We start from the raw sequence: 19,636 nt of genomic DNA on the forward strand, positions 1-19,636 counted from the left end.
TGGATTTGTCTAGTTTTTCCCTACTTGTACTGTTACCAGAGATACTCCTTTATGTTTTGGTCGTGTAAGCCATTTTCTCATGTAAGCCATTACCTTTTTATATTTTGGACTACTTTATAAGTGAATTAGTTCATTTTAAGAGTATAAGTCCTTTGAAAAAGGAATTGCAGGAGATTTGAATTTTTTTAAAGGTTGAAATTAGTGGGAAGGAAAGAACAAAAAGAGCATTAAACAACTTTAACTTAAGAGCATAGTGTTTCTTTTCAAGATTTTTGGGCAATTTAAAATCTACAGAGGGCAAATTTATGAGTTGTGGTTTGGAACAGAACACTGGCGAATCAAATTTCAGCTGGAGGGAAGAAGTTTGCTGCCATAAAATACCCCACAGTAGGGCACTAATTTTATGGAACTGGAACTCTATTTTTCATGATCATGCCAATAAAAGACGTCTTGACTTCTTTTTCCAACTAGATATGAAGAAGCCGAAGTTCGGAAAAAACTTGAAGAAAAGGACAGACAGGAGGAGGAAGAGCAGCTGCAGAAACAGAAAAGGCACGAAGCAGGAAGAGAGGATGGTGGCACATCATCTAAAAGTTCCTTGGAAAATGTAATGGATTCCAGAGACAAAACCCAAAAGGTATTTCAAATTTATTCTGTGAAATAAAAAGATTGTTTTTTTTTCCCCCAGATAATTTGCTCAGTGCAAGTTGAGATAACCACTACAACATACTTTTAGGCAACAAGGGTAAAATTTAATTTAGTGTTTTTATTAGAAATTGAATTAAATATTCTAGCTTCATTTGATTCTGTGTTTCTTTTGGAGCTTTACAGAACTCTATTCTGTGCATTAACTAGTTTTTTACAGTTATTATCAACTTGATTAGAGCAGTAGAAAGCAGTTGAGTTGTAATTCAGTATATTGGTCCCATGTCAAGTCTTGCTTCACCCTTCTAGGACTTCATTTCCTCATTGCCAAATGAAGATCTTGAAATAGATGGTCTTTAAGATCTCCTCTTTCTAATGTAATTTAAATTGAAAAAGATTTGGTATACTACTTATTTGATGCCCAATCTTATGTGTTTGTAAGGTCTCATACTCTCTCCCTCGCTTTTTCTTCCTTTCTGACCATTTCCCTTTCCTCTTCCTCTTCCTCATTTGTTCCATTTATTCAGTGACTTGTTATCTAGCCACAGTCTTGTTTGGCAAGAACCATCAGTGACTCAATCTGTACCTGCCAGCTACCACTGTATCTCCTTCCCTTCACCTTCTGAGAAACTACTCTTCCTAAAATATAATTTCTTTCTTTTCTTTTGTGTGTATGTGTGTTTCCTAAAATACAATTTCTTATGTACTGTCAAAATTCATATAAAGATTTCTGCTTTACTTTTTCTTAAGGATTTTGTAGCTTTCAGCTATCATTTGTATGTGAATCATCATTGGTTTCATTAAGAAATAGTTGTTGAATTACTTGTGACATTGTACTAAGCACTATTTTAAAAAAAAATGAAGAAATATGGTTTGTTGATTTTAGGAACTCATAATTTAAGATAAGTAACACTGCCTTAGTGGAATGTTCTTTTGTAGGTCAAGTGGCGGATACAGATAAAAAGCAAAACTTCAAAGAACTGTGTGAAAGGGACTTTAAAATGTCTTTATTTTGTTGCCTTTCCAGCAGGAGAGCCAACTACTTTTTATTACTTTTACTTTTGTTTAGCCTTTTTATACTGGAAAAAAAAGTATAATTAGACACAATTACCCAGTGTCAATAATCAGCTAACATTTGTCACCTAACACTTGTCACATTTTGTATCTGCACTTCCCCTTTTGCTAGATCATTTCAAAGCATGTTATAGAGGACATATCATTTTACTACTAAATGCTTCAGTGTACATCTCAAAGAATGGGACATTTTCTTTTTAATGACAATACTGTTTTTTCACCTCATAAAATTAACAATAATTCCCTGATATAATCTAATACCCAGTCTATATTCACATTTACCCACTGTCTCATAATGATATTTTAGAGTTGATTTGTTTGAATTAGGATCCAGACAAGGTCCACTCGTAGTCTTCTGATTGTTTTGTCTCTTAAATTAAGTCTCTGTAGTACTCTCTGCTTTAGTCCCCCATTTCACTTTTTTAATTTCTTGCCTTTGACTTTTTAATACAAATCAGGTCTGTGAAATGAACCAACCACATTCTGGATTGATTTAATTGTTTCCATCTTGTATCATTTAATCTATACATCTATCTTCTATATTTGTTGTAGGCTAGAAGTTCAACCTAGAAGCTTAATGAGATTCAGGTTCAGTTTTTGCTTTTGGCAAGTGTACTTCATAGGTGATTCTGTGCACTTCATAACTGCATTGTATTAGGAACATTATATACACTCCTTTTTTAATTTTAGTGATGCTAAAATTGATCACTTCTCAAGTGGTTGTTGATTTTTCATCTATACAATGAGTTAGTACCTTACAGAAATAACCCTCGATGTCCTGGTTAGAAAATACAATTATATTTTTACAAATTTTTGTTTTCCTTCAATTATGTAATATTGAACTCTGAAAGCAATAGCCAGAATTTTTATTTCGTTGTAAGAAATATTCTGTCATTGAATTAAATATTAAATTTCTTAACAGACTGTGCTTTTATATTTAACCTTTAACTGAAGAAAATTTCAAGAAGTGTTACATGATTCTGTTGTATTGCTAGTTATTTTAGCTGTTTTCTGCTGCCAGATAACCTGATGAAGCCATGACTCTTCATCGGTATTTTAATAAAATGCCAGTACTACGCACACTTCATTTTCTGGACTTTCAGTTTCAGTGAAGTAATAGAGTTGAACTTTCTGTTTCTATAAAAAATTTTTTCTTCTGTTAAAGTTGAAACTTTCTTTTTCTATGAAACAGATAAATGGTGAAAAGAGTGAAAAAAATGAGACCACAGAGAAAGGTAAGCGTGTACAGAAGGGAGGGAGTTCTTTTGAGTCATTATTGAGATGCAATATTTCATATTTAATGCAAATAAGCTTCAGATTTTACATTCTGTTTGTATGTAAGTGAACAATGTTTACATTTTGTATGTAAGCTTTATCATTTTTCTTAGTCTGTGCAATTATATCGAAAACGTGTATATATTCTGCATATGTCATGGGGAATATTTATGTTAAATTGTGATTAAAAACAAAGCCACAGTTTGTACTTTTCAGTTTTTGGTTTTTTTTTTTTTTCCAAAGATATAGTTTAGCAAAGCGGTTAAGAGCACAGATTTTCCAAAGTCAGAATGCCTGGATTTTTGAATACTGTCTCCTTTGAATTTTCATGTGATCTTGAACATGTTACTTAACCTCTCTACCTTAATGTCCCCATCCTGCAAAGTGAGGGTAATAGTAGTATCTGTTCTATAGACTTATTATAAAGATTGAATAAGTTAGTATGTGTGAAACTCTTAGTGACTTTATATAAGTGAACTTTATTAAAGGATTTGTGAATTTACTATTATGACTCTAGTTTGTAGACCTAATTATTTGAAAGTCTTTTCCATTTCCCTCAAAAAAATCCAAACTAGTAATTTGGATGTTATCCATATGTGATATTGATACTCCAGTCACAAAAATGTGACCTAAACAGCAAAACTTGGACAGTTGTGTAAGTTTTCCTCTCTCAGGAAAGGTTCAGCTTAAATATCAATTGTATGTAACATTAAAGTAAGTTCTCTATTTAAAAATATTACTGTACAGGGACACCTGGGTGGCTCAGTCGGTTAAGTGGCTGCCTTTGGCTCAGGTCATGATCCCAGGGTCCTGGGCTGGAGTCCCACATCAGGCTCTTTGCTCCATGGGGAACCTGCTTCTCTCTCTTCCTCTGCCTGCCATTTTGCCTGTTTGTGCGCACTCACTCTCTCTCTCTCTCTGACAAATAAATTCTTAAAAAAAAAATTACTGTACAACAGGGGCACCTAGATGGTTCAGTCAGTTGAACATCCAACTCTTGATTTTGGCTTAGGTCATGATCTTAGGGTCATGAGATTAAGCCCTACACCAGGCCTTGTGCTCAGCAGGGGAATTTGCTTGAGAATCTCTCTCTCTCTCTCTCCCTCTCCCCCTCCCCTGTTCTAAAATAATAAATATTTTTTAAAATTAAATATTACCATACAATAATTAAAAAAATAGTGTAGTAAGACACCTTCCTAAAAGTTGTTATTAATTCATTCCAAGATTTGTTGTGTTTTTTTTTTTTCTAAAGATTTTATTTATGTGACAGACGGAGATCACAAGTAGGCAGAGCAGCAGGCAGAGAGAGAGAGGGGGAAGCAGGCTTCCCGCTGAGCAGAGAGCCCGATGTGGGGCTTGATCCCAGTACCCTGGGATCACGACCCGAGCTGAAGGCAGAGGCTTAACCCGCTGAGCCACCCAGGCGCCCCCAAGATTTGTTTTTATGTATGTTTTTTGTATCTTATCCTGCTTAGGTGTTACTTTTCTAAGTGGTTTGTTCCCAACTTTTTTAGATAATTCTGTTGTCAAAATGATCTTGATGGTTAGCGAGGGAAGTAGGATGGTTATTAGCAGGTGGGTATTTTAGCTTAGGAGATATTGTGACTACGTTCTTCTCATATCTCACTGCCAAAATAGTTCTTCACATTTTAAGCTCCTTTGTAGTAGCTTTTTATTTTTTTAGATCTTTATTTGGTTCTTGTTGTTTTTTTTTTTGTTTTTAATTTTTAAAGTTTTTATTATTGAAGTATAGTTGACCTTGTTGTGTGTTTTAATCTTCCCTTTCAGGTGGTAGAAGCTAGAAGAGAAAGATAGCAACATAACAAATATTTACTTGGGCTAAATATTAAAGGGTTAGAGAGTAAACATTTTAGGCTTGGGGTGTGGGGGATGCTGTCATTCTTGCTGTCTCAGCTAGAAAATAGCCATTGACAATATGTAAACACTTTTCTACAGCTATGTTCCACTAAAAACAGGTAGCCATAGTTTGTCAGCCCCTGATTCAGAGCACAATTCCTCCCCATTGGACCTCAACAGAGACTTTTTAAAAATTTAGAACCTGTCAAGAATTTTTGAACCATAGATGTTTCTTCTGGTTGACATTTGTCAAATGATTTAATTACTGAGAATAAGAATATTTTCATGAGATGCATATATTAATTTCCTTTATTTTATTCCAGCAGCAGAACCAGCACGAGATGTAGTTGTAACCTCAAGAGCAAGTTTTGGTGTTTTAAGCCTTCAACATTGAACTAGTTTCTTGATAAATGTCAAAAACACAAATTATATATAATGTTAGTTTAAAAAGTAGTAAGTAATATGATGGGATAGCAAGTATATGATACTTAGTACCCTTCATTCTTCTAGAAGAAGAAATGATTGTTCTGTGTTTACTGAACAGAACTAGGTGTTTCTTGTTGCTTATATTGTCTCTCTTGATTCCAAGGAACAATCACAGCAAAGGAGCTATACACAATGATGATGGATGAAAACATCAGCTTGATTATAATGGATGCTCGAACAATGCAGGATTATCAGGATTCCCACATTTCAAATTCTCTCAGTGTTCCTGAAGAAGCCATCAGGCCAGGGTGAGTCATTGTATTTAGGTAAAATGGTTAACTGTGGACAGTAGTTAATGTTATTACTTAGCATCCAACCTACATATGATAAAGTAGATTTTTCTCCTCCTATTGCTCCTTAATGGCACACTCTACCTTTTCTCCAAAGGGTGGTATAAAGGACATTCTGGTTTGGCTGTTTTCTCCTATTTATGGCATTTGTAGTCTTATTAGAAAAGAAATGAAGCTGCCTTTGTGAGCCTTCTCTCCTGAGCTTTTTGTTGACTAGTTTCTCCTTTTATTTTCTGTTTCTGAGCTTGTGAAGCATGTGTACCAAATTGAATAAAATTGTGAACTAATTGTTTCTTATCTTGAAATACCCCATGCTATTATCTGTCGTAAAAGAGTACACACTTTTGGGGGGGGCAGTAATAGGCAAATGATTCTGTAAGCAAATAGACTCTAAAGTCAGACTATATTCAGATCATAACTGTCTTTTACGTCTAGCCGTTGACCCCACCTAAGCGTATGTTTCCACTGTGAAATAGGGATAGTAAAACTATGTATTTCAGAAGTTTTGAGAAGTTTAAGTGAGAAATTTTATACACGCACACTTTAGCACAGTGGCTGGCACTAGTAGGGGCTTACTAAAAAGTTTTTTTTTTCTTTGATTAGGCTTTAATCTGTAAAGTTACTTGCATGGATATATTACATATTTAAAAGTATCATAATAGCAACAGAGCTAAAAGTCCATATCCAGAGCTATTTTTACTATTTTGAGTGTTCTATAAATTACGTTTATGGACTTGGATTAGTTAGAATCTGTGGACCATTTTAAGGCTTAATTCAACACTGAAAAGATAAACTTTTTAAATTAGATAATAAAATTTGCATAGTTTTTGGCACATTGTTGATGCTTGACAAATGTTTGACTTGAAGAATAGGGCGCCTTGTAGATATGCTGTTTAAAAGTGAGACTGGAGTGCTTAGTGTAATCAAGTAGGTGTGAATATATTTCCAGGATTTGAAAAGACAAAATTGTAATTAATCTTTAGATGGTCTAATTTGTAGTAGCAAAAAGTTTGAGGTTTTTATTGAGCTTAAATGTTTCCCAAAATACAAGAAATTTGGCTGCTGTGAAACTCATGATGAGTTCAGGTTGAAGATTAAAGAACAATGAACTGCATGCCAAGAAAATTATTCCCCTTTAATTTTTGTTTCAGTCTTTCAGAAGCAGTTACAAGAAGTCTGCTTGGTGTTGGCATTCCTTTTTAATATTTGCTAATCTCCTTTCTTAGCAGAACTTTTCGTAGGTAACAGTATTTGCAGCTACCTGATGATGATTGCTATATTCCTTCATTGTCTTTTTTAGCATTTTAATGTATTATAGTATACATACAAAAGTGTTCCTAAGTATTTAACCCAGTGAATTTTCAGAAACCGAACACACCCATATAGCTAACATCTGAACACAGAATAGAATCTTACCAAGCCTTTCATATGCCCTGTATTAGTTACTACCCATGTCCCCACCCACCAAAGGGAACCACCAGCTTCCTAATAGGCAGATTTAGTTTTGTCTGTTTTTGTGTTCTATATAAAAGGAAATATACAATCTATAGTCTTTTATGTCTGGCTTCTTATACTCAACTTTGTGTTTGTGAGGGCGCCTGGATGGCTCAGTCAGTTGAGCATCTACCTTGAGCTCAGGTTGGGATGGAGCCCTGTGTCGGGCTCCCTGCTCAGTGGGAAGCCTGCTTCTCCTTCTCCCTCTCCTTGTGCCTGCTGCTCCCCCTGCTTGTGCTCATTCTCTCTGTCTCCCTGTCAAATAAATAAAGTCTTTAAAAAAAAATTAAAACTTTGGGGTGCCTGGGTGGCTCAGTGGGTTAAAGCCTCTGCCTTCAGCTCAGGTCATGATCCCAGGGTCCAAGCCCCGCATTGGGCTCACTGCTCAGCGGGGAGCCTGTTTCCTCCTCTCTCTCTGCCTGCCTCTCTGCCTACTTGTGATCTCTGTCAAATAAATAAATCTTTAAAAAAAATTTTTTTTTAAATAAAATAAAAACTTTGTGTTTGTGAAAGTCATCTATATTATTGTGTATAGTTGTGGTTCATTTATCCTCATTGCTGTATGCTGATTTGTTGTGTGAATATAACATAATTTACTGATCTGTTGTATTTTTATGATTGTCCTTTATTTGATATGCTGTTTTTCCATGCATATGAGAATATACATTTTCCTGTTAAAGTTAAGGATCACTTTCATTTGAGTGATTAAGTTAATAATTAAGTTGAATATTAAATAATAGGCAAAGTAGAGCAAAACAATTAGCTTATGAAGATGATACATGAAAGACTGAAATTGGGGAAATACTGGTTGATACTTTTATTTTCTAAGGTATTTTTTATAGAATACTGATCTCAAGTTTTTAGACAAAGAATATTTAGGCAGATATTTCCCTGGAGTCAGAAATAGTCCTTAAGAATGACATCTCAATATTTTTCATTCTTTGTTGACCAGACATCCTTCTGATCACTGTGTATCAGGTGAGAATGTTATGAGAGAGTATTTTATATTTCTTCTCTTTTTATTTCCTAGAAGATATAGTAGCCAACATTATTATATAGGAACAAGGTTGGTTTTTTTTCTTTCAAATAATCTAAACCATTCTGTCTTATGAATAAATGTACACTAGTCCTGCTTTGTCATTATCATCACTTAAATATTAAAATGCTTAGGTGCTTTGCTAGGAGTAATACGGAGTTCCTCACCTGGAGGAGCAAGTCTGTATTATTCATTCAGTCATTCAGCAGATATTTAATGAGCATTAGTTTACTGTGGGCTGGATTGCTATGATCTAAGTGCTGGGGCTTAACTGTTGAACAAAAATTTTGCTTCACAGAATTTGTATTTTAACAGAGAGATGGGGTAGCAAAACAGACAGTAAAATTTAAAATGTATGCCTGCTACTAATAAGTGCTATGGACATGGGTGTGTCAACTGTATACCCTGGGATCGTATTAAAATTTTAATACAGAAAGGCTTCACAGAGAAATTATTACTGAGTAGATCTTGAGGGGATAAGCGAAATGAATGATGCAGTTATCTGAGGGAAAAGGATTCCAGACAGAAGGGCAGCAGGAGCAGAGGCCCTTAGGCAGGAGAGTACTTTGATAACCAGGAACTACAAGGAAGCCAGTGGCTGGCATGGCGTGGAGTAAACAGGCAAGTAGTTAGTGATGAGGGGCTGGTAAAATAGGGTGGGGGGGGCATGCTACAGGCCCATTCTAAAGACTTGAGGTAAGAACTTTTAACTTCTTTGTGAGCAAAAGAGGATGTGAACAACGTGCTTTTAATAGAGAGTTGATATTATTCACAGTTGATGATAAGAGGCAGCACCGCAAAGCAGCTAAGAGCATGGACAAGAACCAGATTCCCTGAGTTTGAATTTGACTTGACTTAGCAGTTATAAGGTTACTTAACATCTTTGTGCCTCAGTTTCTCCATTTATAAAATGGAGATAGTGATCTCTACTTCATAGGATTTGTAGTGAGGATTCAGTCAGATTCTATGAGAATAAAGCATTTATAATAGTACCTGGCACATAGTAAATGCGCTGCATATTAAATAAACATTTTGGTATTTGGTTAACTATTATGTAGGTATAAGAAAACTGAAGTATAAATAATGATACTCAAGTGTCCCTCCCCACCCCTCCCAAAAGTTATTTACATGTGGCTGAGAGAGATGCTCAGATGACTTCCTATATTTTCAGTTTTGGCCCCTTTTTTGTGAAGGATCAGAGTTGAGGCTGTTTCTTTTAGTTTCTACTGATTACTAAAATATATTCCAATGTTATGCAAAGGTGAAGTTGTTAAATATTTTGGGATATTTAATACCCTGATACACAGTTTGGCCTTAGAAGGAAATGTTTCTTAAAGTTTGCTATGGTGTGATGCAGACTAGAAGAAAACGCAGTGTCTTATATTAGTATATTAGGACTTCTTGTCTACCTTTGCCCCGATACAAATGTTAATACATTTCAGAGTCACTGCTAGTTGGATTGAAGCAAAACTCCCAGATGATTCTAAGGACACATGGAAGAAGAGGGGGAATGTGGAATATGTGGTACTTCTTGACTGGTTTAGTTCTACAAAAGATTTACAACTTGGAACAATTCTACGGAGTCTGAAAGATGCACTTTTCAAGGTTAGCAAGTTTCCTTGTTAGTTTACTATAATTGTAAGCCTTATTTGGTTGTTAGAAAGGTATATCAACTAGCTGTTTATCTTAAGAATTAGAAGATCCGTCAGCTTTGGTTATAGATTTTTTTTTAAATTCAGACCTGAAAGACTAGTTTTAAATCACCAACTAACAATAAACTGATCTTTGTTATGTAGGATTAGAATTTCCAGGAACATAAATTATCTGAAAAAAGCATTATTTTTTGTTTTAATTAGACTATGAAAACATAAAGAAAGAAGTCCCTAAGGAGAAAAAGATTGACTTGATAAAGCCAAAGTGTGAAAAAATATCATAAGATTAGAATGCAGGAGACAAACAGGAAAATACTTGCAACAAATATGGCAGTACAGTTGGCCTTTGAACAACACAGGGGTTAGGGGTACTGACACCCTACCACAACTTTTGACTTCTCCCAACTTTTACTGCTAATAGCCTACTGTTGGCCAGAAACCCTATTGATAACATAAACAGTTAATTAACACGTATTTTGTATATTATATATATAATACATTGTATTCTTACCATAAAGTAAGCTAGAGAAAAGATGTTATTAAAATCATAACAGAAACTACATTTATAGTACTGTACATATATTTATTATGCATATATTTATCTGCTCATATTGGTGGAGGGGCAGTGTCAGGACAAGGTTGGTGGCAACAGTGGGTCTGGCCCTGGGATGGCAGTGTTCCACAGCCTGGTAGCCTCTGCTCAGCAGTGGCAGCTGCCGGGTAGGCGTGCAAGTAGCAACAGTGCCCTGGAGCACAGTGTACAGCTGCCCCGTCTACCTAGAGATGGACCACCAGCCTTAGGCTATTGGCAGCTGCAGCCGCACAAGTGTGTTCTGGCCTCCAGGAACCACTGTGGCAAGTGCGGGTCTGCAAGAGAGGGTCCTAAACCCAAAGAGGACCAGAGCTGGGAGGGGGGAGTGTCAGGAATACTGGGCTTCCTGAACCAGCACCGTCCTGCCCTCTTGGTGCATTCCTCCACTTCAGCCCAGCCTCCTGCCCAGCAGCCTAGGGCTTTCAACCTAAGCACTCTGTTGTCACAGGGTGACCTTTAGCCCTGTTCAGTTCGGGGCTCCTGGAGATTACTGAGGGCTGCTGACAGCCTCAGTAGGTTCCCCCAGATACTCAGTGGGCAGCAGGCATACCTCTGAACCAGTCACTTGATCTGTTTCCATGGAGACTGGGGTGGGTAGTTGTAAATAAATGTTTGTGGCTTTTGCTGTCAACTCAAAAGAAAAAAAGAAGAAGTGTGTAAGTAGACTTGCGCAGTTCAAACCCATGTTGTTCAACAGTCAACTATAGTTTTGCAAATAAGAAAATTATTTAAGATGAAATAGTAAAATAAGTAGTGGACACAGACCTGAACAAGTGACAGAACATAAAAATGATCATCTTTACTAGTAGGAATGCAGATTGAAATGGTGAGTGCCATTTTGCTGATTAAATTAACAAAGGTAAAAATAACGCTCTGTTTAATTTGTTAAATTATTAAACTGATAGCACTGAATGCTGGTAAGATTAAATTTAGTGCTGGTAGAAGGTCAGCTGATGGAACATTACCCTTCAGGAGGGCAATCTTAAAGGCTTAAAGCAATTCATGCTTTAAAATAGGGAATCTAGAAATACAAGTGTATTTCAAATATGAAACTGCTAATAATCAACTAGTTTTGACCTACAAAAGTGGCAGTTTCATAAAGCACAACCTAGGATAAATGGAAGTTGAGTGTGTGATAAAGATGACATAACAAATTATTGTGGAAAAGATGCATGGAAATGAATGGTTTGGGACATCTGGCTAGCCACTAAGTAAAGAAGGGGGACTCCCTTACTTCTTAGATCACAGTATACTCCAAATGAGTCAATGGCATAAATACATTGATTGAAACAGGAAATACTAGGAAAAACCATTTGTTGTAGGTGTTTTTTATTATCTTGATCCTAAGTCAAAACACGGCAAAGGAAGAGCTATATATTTGTGTTAAAAATCTCATAAGTAAAGTGAAAGTCAATCAGGAGAAATAATTGTAACATACATGAAAAGAGCTGTTTTTCTTGATATTCAGAGTACCTTCACTATTTACTAAGAAAATAGCAAACTCCACTGAGAAATAGACAAGGGAGATTAGTTAGGTCCTAGAATATTAATGGTTAATAAATATACTAAAAAATGTGCAGCCTCACTAATAAGAGCTGATTAAAACACGATACCATTTTATGTCCACCAGTCTGGTAAAAATTATGAAGATTTATATTAGGCATTCTCACATACTGTTGGCAAATAAATAAACTGGTATTATCTTTTTTAAGGGTAGTTTGGCAGCATCTACCAAATTTTTAATCCAGCAGTTCTAGTTCTAATAAATTACCCTATAAAAATACATGGATATATATTTTTAAAGATGCTTTAAAAATTAGGAGTGTATACCAAAAGCCTTAAAATGTTCATGTGCCCTTGGCTCAGCAACACCACTTCTGGGGATTTTCCCTAATGAAGTTGATCGGGTGTGTGCATATATAAGGATCTTCAGTGTTTATCTCAGCCTTGATTATGGGGAAAATAACCATAATGTGTTCCAGTGATTGATTCAGTTTGGGGGTGGTGTGTGTGTGTGTGTGTGTGTATAAAATAGAATATTATCAGGTCATTATAGATGGTGATAAAACTTAATAAAAGGTGTTCATAAAAGAGAAAAGCAGCAGCATAGAAGTTTCACTTTTCATAAAAATAAAATTTAAAAGGTATACATGTGCATAGAAAACTCTAAGAATAAACCCTAAAAGGTTAAAGTGGTATCTCTGGGTGGTTAAATTATGGATGACTTTTATTGTATATGAACTTTTTTCATAACTTTCTTCTAAGATCTTGGATTAGTTGTGGTTTTAAAAACCTGATCTATCCATTTCTTTCATTCAGTGCTGAATTTTGAATTCAGCTCTGTTTTTTTCAAAGACGAATCTTTAAGAGAACAGTTTTAAAATTCAGTTTTTTGTGTTTTTTAACTGTGAAGAGACCGCTGCCATATTAAAAATACTATTTCCTTATTTTATAGTGGGAAAGTAAAACTGTCCTGCGCAATGAGCCTTTGGTTTTAGAAGGAGGCTATGAAAACTGGCTCCTTTGTTATCCTCAGTATACTACAAATGCTAAAGTCACTCCACCCCCGCGAGGCAAGAATGAAGAGGTGTCTATCTCATGTATGTATGTGAAAATTTTTGTTTAATATTGCTTTGGTAAAATAAGCCTTCAATTATTTGTGTTCTCGGTAATGTTCTTGGTTGTTTGTGTGCTTGTCCTATTGGATAGCAGTTTGTTTTCAGGCTTAAAAAATAGAAGGGGTCCACAGCCTGGAAGTTAAATTAATTCTTAAAGCTTGTTGCGATTGTCACCTCATTTACTTTACATTTAATTATTACATATAACATGCATGAGATATGTAAGTATTATTTATGGTGTTGCTGTTCTTTGAAAAATGTTATTCTTTTGGGGATTTTAGTGGATTTTACTTACCCTTCACTGGAAGAATCAGTTCCTTCTAAACCTGCTGCCCGGATGCCACCTCCTTCTGTAGAAGTAGATGAAAATAGAGAACTGATAAATGATCAAGATGAGAGAATGGCACCACTGAACATACCAACTCCAGCTGAGCCAATTGCTGCTTCTAAATCTGATGTTTTACCCATAATTCAGCCAGTGCCTATTATAAAGAATGTTCCACAGGTATGTTCTTGATTTCTTTTAACTATATTGTTTCTCTTTTTAAAATATTAAATGCATAGTAAACAAATGAAGTTTTATATATAATCTTTTATATTTTATAAAGAAAAATACCAATGAACAGTAGAAGATTGTATTACCACAGTAAATGTGAACATTTTCAGTGTTTTCTTGTATTACAGTTTAACAGTTGTAAAATGTAAAATTTAACAATTTAAGTATTTTCCCAAATAGTTTAGCTTAAAGATGATAGATATGTGGTATCAATATTTTGCTTTCAAAATAATACTGTAGTTCCATTTCCTTAGAATTTGATATGTAAATATCATGCATGTTTTTTGTTATTGTTACTTCTTTCATTATTATTGAAGTATAGTTACCATACAATATTATATTAGTTTCAGATGTACAATACAGTGATTCAACATTTGTATACATTATGAAATCATTACAAGTCTAGATACCATCTGTCATCAAAGTTATTAAGATATTATTGACTATATTTTCTGTGCTGTACTTTACATCTCTGTGACTCATTTCTTAACTCTAAGTTTGTACTTAATCCCCTTCACCTGTTTCATCCAACCTCCTCAAACCTGTCCCCCTTGGGCAACCACCGGTTTGTTCTCTTTATTTAGGAGTCTATTTCGGTTTGGTTTTGTTTGTCTTGCATTTTAGATGACACATATAAATGAAATCATATAGTATCTGTCTTCTCTGACTTATTTCACTTAACGTAATACCCTTGAGGTCTGTCCACGTACTGCAAGTGGTAAGATTTTATTCTTTGTTATGGATGCGTACTGTATCACTATATATACACCACATGTTCTTTATTCATCTATTGATAAACACAAGTTGTTTCCATATCTTAGCTTTGTAAATACTTTAGTTAACATGGGGTACATATATCTTTTTGAATTAGTGTGTTCATTTTCTTCAGATGAATGGAATTATCAGAAGTGGAATTGCTAGATCCTATGATTTGTTTTTCATTTTTTGAGGAAGTTCCATACTGTTTTCTGTAGTGGCTGCACCAAATTTACATTCCCACCAATACTGTACCAGGATTTCTTTTTCATTAGATCCTCACCAATACTTGCTATTTCTGCTCTTTTTGATTTTACCAGTTCTGACACGTGTAAAGTGATACTTCAGAGCACTAGCGTGGCTCAGTTGGTTAAGCCTCTGACTCTTGGTTTTGGCTCAGGTCATGATCCTCAGTGTTTGGGGATCGAGCCCCACACTGGGCTCCATGCTCAGCATATACTATACTTAAGTTTGTCTCTGTCTCTCCCCCTACCTACCATGTGCTTGCTCACTGGCTCTCAAATAAAGAAATCTTTAAAAAGAACGTGAAGCTTTGTGCAGTGGCAGTATCGTAGTCAATGAGGTTTATCCAAGTCGTAGTTATTGCTAATTGAAAAAAAATGTGATACCTCACTGTAGTTTTAATTTGTATTTCCCTGATGATTAGTAATGTTGAACATCTTTTTATGTGTCTCTTGGCTACTGTATGACTTCTTTGGAGAAATGTCTATTTGGGCCTCTGCCCATTATTAAATCAGATTATTTGGGTTTTTTGGTGTTGAGTTGCTTGAGTTCTTTATATATTTTGGATATTAATTTTCAGATATATACTACCATTCAGTAGGATGCCTTTTCATTTTGTTGATGGTTTCCTTCACTGTGCAAAAGCTTTTTATAGTGATGAATGAGTCCCATTTGTTTATTTTTTGCTTTTGTTGACCTTGGCTGAGGAGACACACCCAAAAAATATTGCTAGAATCAGTGTCCAGGAATTTATTACCTATGTTTTCTTTTAGTTCTATAGCATCAGGTCTTACATCTTGGTCTTTAGTCCATTTTGAGTTTATTTTCGTATAGATACAAGAAAGTATGGTCCAATTTCATTCTTTTGCATGTTGCTGTTTAGTCTTACCAGCACCATTTATTGAAGAGACTGTCTTGTCCTCATTGTATAATCTTGCCTCCTTTCTTATAGATAATTGACCATTCAGGTGTGGATTTATTTCTGGGTTCTCTGTACTGTTCCATTGATCATGTGTTTTGGTACCAGTACCATACTGTTTTGATTACTGTAGATTTGTAGTGTACCTTGAAATCTAGAATTGCAACACCTCCAGCCTTGTTCTTTCTCAGAATTGCCTTAGCTATTGAGGATCTTTAGTGATACCATATAGATTTTGGATTTTTTGTTCTAGTTCTGTGGAAAAAATGGTGTTGCATTTAGATAGATATTGCATTAAATCTGTAGATTGCTTTAGGTAGCATTGATGTTTTAACAATATTAATTCTTCTATTCCATGAACATGGTGTATGTTTGCACTTACCTCATCTTCAGTTTCTTTCATCAGTGTCTTAAAGTTTTTAGAGTACTTTTTTTAACTCATGGTTAAATTTATTCATAAGCATTTTAATCTTTCTGATTATGGTTCATTAATATTGTGTAGAAACAGAACAAATTTCTGTATATTGATTTTGTATCCTGCAACCTTACTGAATTCATTTATTAGTTCTAATAGGTTTTCTTGTGGAGTGTAGGGTTTTTTATATATAATGTCTTGTGATCTATAGATAGTACCAGTTTCACTTCTTCCTTACCAATTTGGATGCCTTCTATTTATTTTTCCTATTTGATTGCTGTGGCTAAGACTTCCAGTGCTACATTGAACAGAAGTAGAAAAGGGAGGGTGGGCATCCTTCTTGTTCTTATCTTGAGGAAAATATTTCAGCATTTCACTATTGAGTGTGATGTTAGGTGAGGGTTTGTCATATACTTCCTTATTATGTTGAGATATGTTTGCTTATGTACCCAGTTTGTTGAGTTTTTAGCATGAATGGATGATGCATTTTGTCAGATGCTTCTTCTGCATCTGCTGAGATGCTCATACGGTTTTTATCTTTCATTTTGTTAATTGATTTGCAAATATTGAACCATCTTTGTATCCCTGGAATAAATCCCTCTTGATTGTGGTACATGGTCCTTTTAATGTACTGTTGAGTTCAGCTTGCTAATATTTTGTTGAAGATCTTACATCTCTGTTCATCAGGGATGTTGGCCAGTAATGTTCTTTTTTGTAGTGTTTTTGTCTGCTGTTGGTATGAGGGTAATGCTCATCTTGTATGATGAATTTGGAAGTGTCCCTTCCTTCTGATTTCTTGGAACAGTTTGAGAAGAATAGGTATTAACTCTTCTTTGGTAGAAGTCACATGCAAAACCATCTGTTCCTGGACTTTGGGTTGATGGGAGTTTTTAATTACTGATTCAGTTTCATTGCTAGTACAGGTATACAGCTGAGATATTGTGGGTTTCATTCCAGACAACCACAGTAAAGTGAATATTATGATAAAGCAAGTCCAATGAATTTTTTGGTTTTCTGGTACATATAAAATTTACCTTTACACTATATTGTAGTCTATTAAGTGTACAATAGCATTATGACTAAAAAAACACTGTACATATCTTAATTGAAAAATACGGCTAAAAATGCTAACCGTCATTTGAGATTTCAGCAAGATGTAATCTTTTTGCTAGTGGGGAGAGTCTTACCTCAGTGCTGATGGCTATTGATTAATAAGGGGTGGTTGCTAAAGTTTGGGGTAGCTGTGGCAATTTCTTAAAATAAGACAACAGTGAAGTTCGATGTATGAATTGACTCTTTCATGAATGATTCCTTTGTAGTATGCAATACTATTTGATAGCATTTTCCCCACAATAAAACTTCTTTCAGAATTGGAGTCCATTTATGTTATATTCTAAATCCTTTGTTGTCATTTTTTAGCAGTCTTTACCGCATCTTCCAGTAGATCCATTTCAAGAAACCAGATGTTTTACTCATCCAAAAGAAGCAACTATTCATCTGTTAAAGTTTTTCATGATATAGCAGATATTTAGTCATATCTTCAGGCTGTACTTGTAATTCTAGTTCTCTTGCTATTTCCAGCACATTTGAGGTTAATTCTACCACTTCAGTCTTGAACTCTGCAAAGTCATCCATGAGGCCTGGAATCAACTTCTTCCAAAGTCCTGTTAATGTTGAAATTTTGACATACATCTGTCTAGGAATCACTAATGTTCTTAACTTCATGTAGAATAGTTTATCTTTTTCAGAGGGTTTTCAGTGGACCTTGCCTAGATGCATTGTTAGGAAGCACTATCTAAGCAGTTTTAGCCTCACAAAATGAATTTAAGTAAAAAGCCTGGAAAGTTTTCATGACTTCTTGATCAGTGGGCTGCAGAATGGATGTTAACAGACATCAAAACAAAAAACAAACATGAAAACATTAATGTTTTCAATCAGAACTCTTGAGTTACCAGGTATGTTGTCAGTGAGCACTGGCTTCAACGGAAAGTCACCAGCTGCACTGACCCCTAACAAGAGAGTCAGCCTGTCTCTGAAGCCTTGAAACCAGGCATTGACTTCTACTCTCCAGCTGTGAAAGTCCTAGATGGCATTTTGTCCAGTATAAAGCTGTTTCATCTATATTAACTTAGCTAGATCTAGATAACTTGCTGCAGATTTTACAGTAGTACCTGCTGCTTCACCTTGAATTTGTATATTATGGAGACAGCTACTTCCCTTAAACCTCATGACTCAACCTTTGCCAGCATCATGGTTCATTCGTTTGTTCTTTCTTTCTTTCTTTCTTTCTTTCTTTTTTTTTTTTCTTCAAGAATTTCTTTGCATTTTCAGTTTGGCTGTTTGACATGAGGCCCAGCTTTTGGCCTATCTCATCTTTTGACATGCCTTCCTCATTAAACTTGTTTCTAGCTTTTGATTTAAAGTGATAGATGTAAGGGTGCTTGGGTGGCTTAGTCGGTTAAGCATCCAACTCTTGATTTTGGCTGAGATCGTGAGATCAAGCCCCACATTGGGCTCCATGCTCAGGATGGAGTCTCCTTGAGATTCTCTTTCTTCTCTCCCTCTGCTCCTACCCCCCATCACACTCTATCTCTAAAATTAAAAAAAAAAAAAAATCTTTTAAGTAGGGATGCCTAGGTAGCTCAGTTGGTTAAGCTTCTGCCTTCGGCTCAGGTCATGATTTCAGGGTCCTGAATTAAGTCCTGCATCAGGCTCCTTGTTCAGCAGGGAGCCTGCTTCTCCCTCTGCCTGCCACTCCCCATGCTTGTGCTTACTCTGTCTGTCTCTCTCTCTCTGACAAATACATCTTTAAAAAAAAATAAAATTACTAGATATGTGACTCATCCTTTCACTTGAACACTTAAGAGGCCATTGCAGGGTTATTCATTGGCCTGATTTCAATATTGTGTCTTGGGGAATAGAGAGACCCAAGGAGAAGGAGAGAGACTAGGGAACAGATGGTCCATGACAGAGTCAGAACATATGCAACATTTATTAAATTATTAATTTAATATTAATAATTTAATATTAATAATATTAATTAATGTCAATAATTTAATTTATTAACTTATATGGGTATGGTTCATGGCACTGGAAAAAAAATTAAAATAGTAACATCAAAGATCATTGATCACAAATCACCATGACATAAAGTAATAATAAAATGTTTGAAATCCTGTGAGAATTACCAAAATGTGATGCAGAGACATGAAGTGAGCAAATGCTGTTGGAGAAGTGGCACTAACAGACTTGCTTGACCCAGTGTTGCCATAAACCTTTAGTTTTTAAAAAATACAGTGTCTGTGAAGTGAAGTAAAGCAAAGTATACCTGTAATTAATCTGCTAAGATTTTCTGTTCTTCCTGGTTGAGTCTGGAATATTATATGTTTAAAGAATTCATCCATTTCTCCTAGGTTGTCCAATTTGTTGACATATAATTTTTCATAATCTTCTGTATTTCTGTGGTGTCAGTTGTTATTTTTTCATTTCTCATTCTGTTTATTTGAGTCCATTCATGTTTTCTTGATGAGTCTGGCTAAGGATTTATCAGTTTTGTTCATCTCTTCAAAGAAACAGTTCTTATTTCATTGATCTTTTCTATTCTTCTACTGTTTCATTTATTTCTGCTCTACTCTTCTTTATTTCCTTCCTTCTGCTGGTTTGGGGCTTTGTTTTTTTCTAGTTTATTTAGGTATAAGATTAGGTATTTTTATTTTAGATTTTTCTTA

The 19,636-nt window shown here is 35.2% G+C and overlaps 1 protein-coding gene and 1 non-coding gene across 5 annotated transcripts in view; both read left to right on the forward strand.

Moving 5' to 3' along the window:
- USP8 (ubiquitin specific peptidase 8) overlaps positions 1–19,636 on the forward strand; it is a 70,993-nt gene that overhangs the window by 29,604 nt on the left and 21,753 nt on the right. For all 4 annotated transcript variants that reach the window (XM_047736876.1, XM_047736878.1, XM_047736879.1 and 1 more), the window contains 6 exons: positions 472–637; positions 2,912–2,954; positions 5,441–5,585; positions 9,600–9,762; positions 12,857–13,001; positions 13,301–13,524. In XM_047736876.1, coding sequence (XP_047592832.1) covers positions 472–637; positions 2,912–2,954; positions 5,441–5,585; positions 9,600–9,762; positions 12,857–13,001; positions 13,301–13,524 — 886 coding nt within the window. The remainder of the gene's footprint in view (positions 1–471; positions 638–2,911; positions 2,955–5,440; positions 5,586–9,599; positions 9,763–12,856; positions 13,002–13,300; positions 13,525–19,636) is intronic.
- Positions 14,881–15,021, forward strand: LOC125105731 (U4 spliceosomal RNA). The gene has a single exon (XR_007129002.1). It is a non-coding gene; the product is annotated as a U4 spliceosomal RNA (small nuclear RNA).

Source organism: Lutra lutra, chromosome 7 (assembly GCF_902655055.1).
Source record: "Lutra lutra chromosome 7, mLutLut1.2, whole genome shotgun sequence".
In the NCBI taxonomy this organism is placed as follows: domain Eukaryota; kingdom Metazoa; phylum Chordata; class Mammalia; order Carnivora; family Mustelidae; genus Lutra; species Lutra lutra.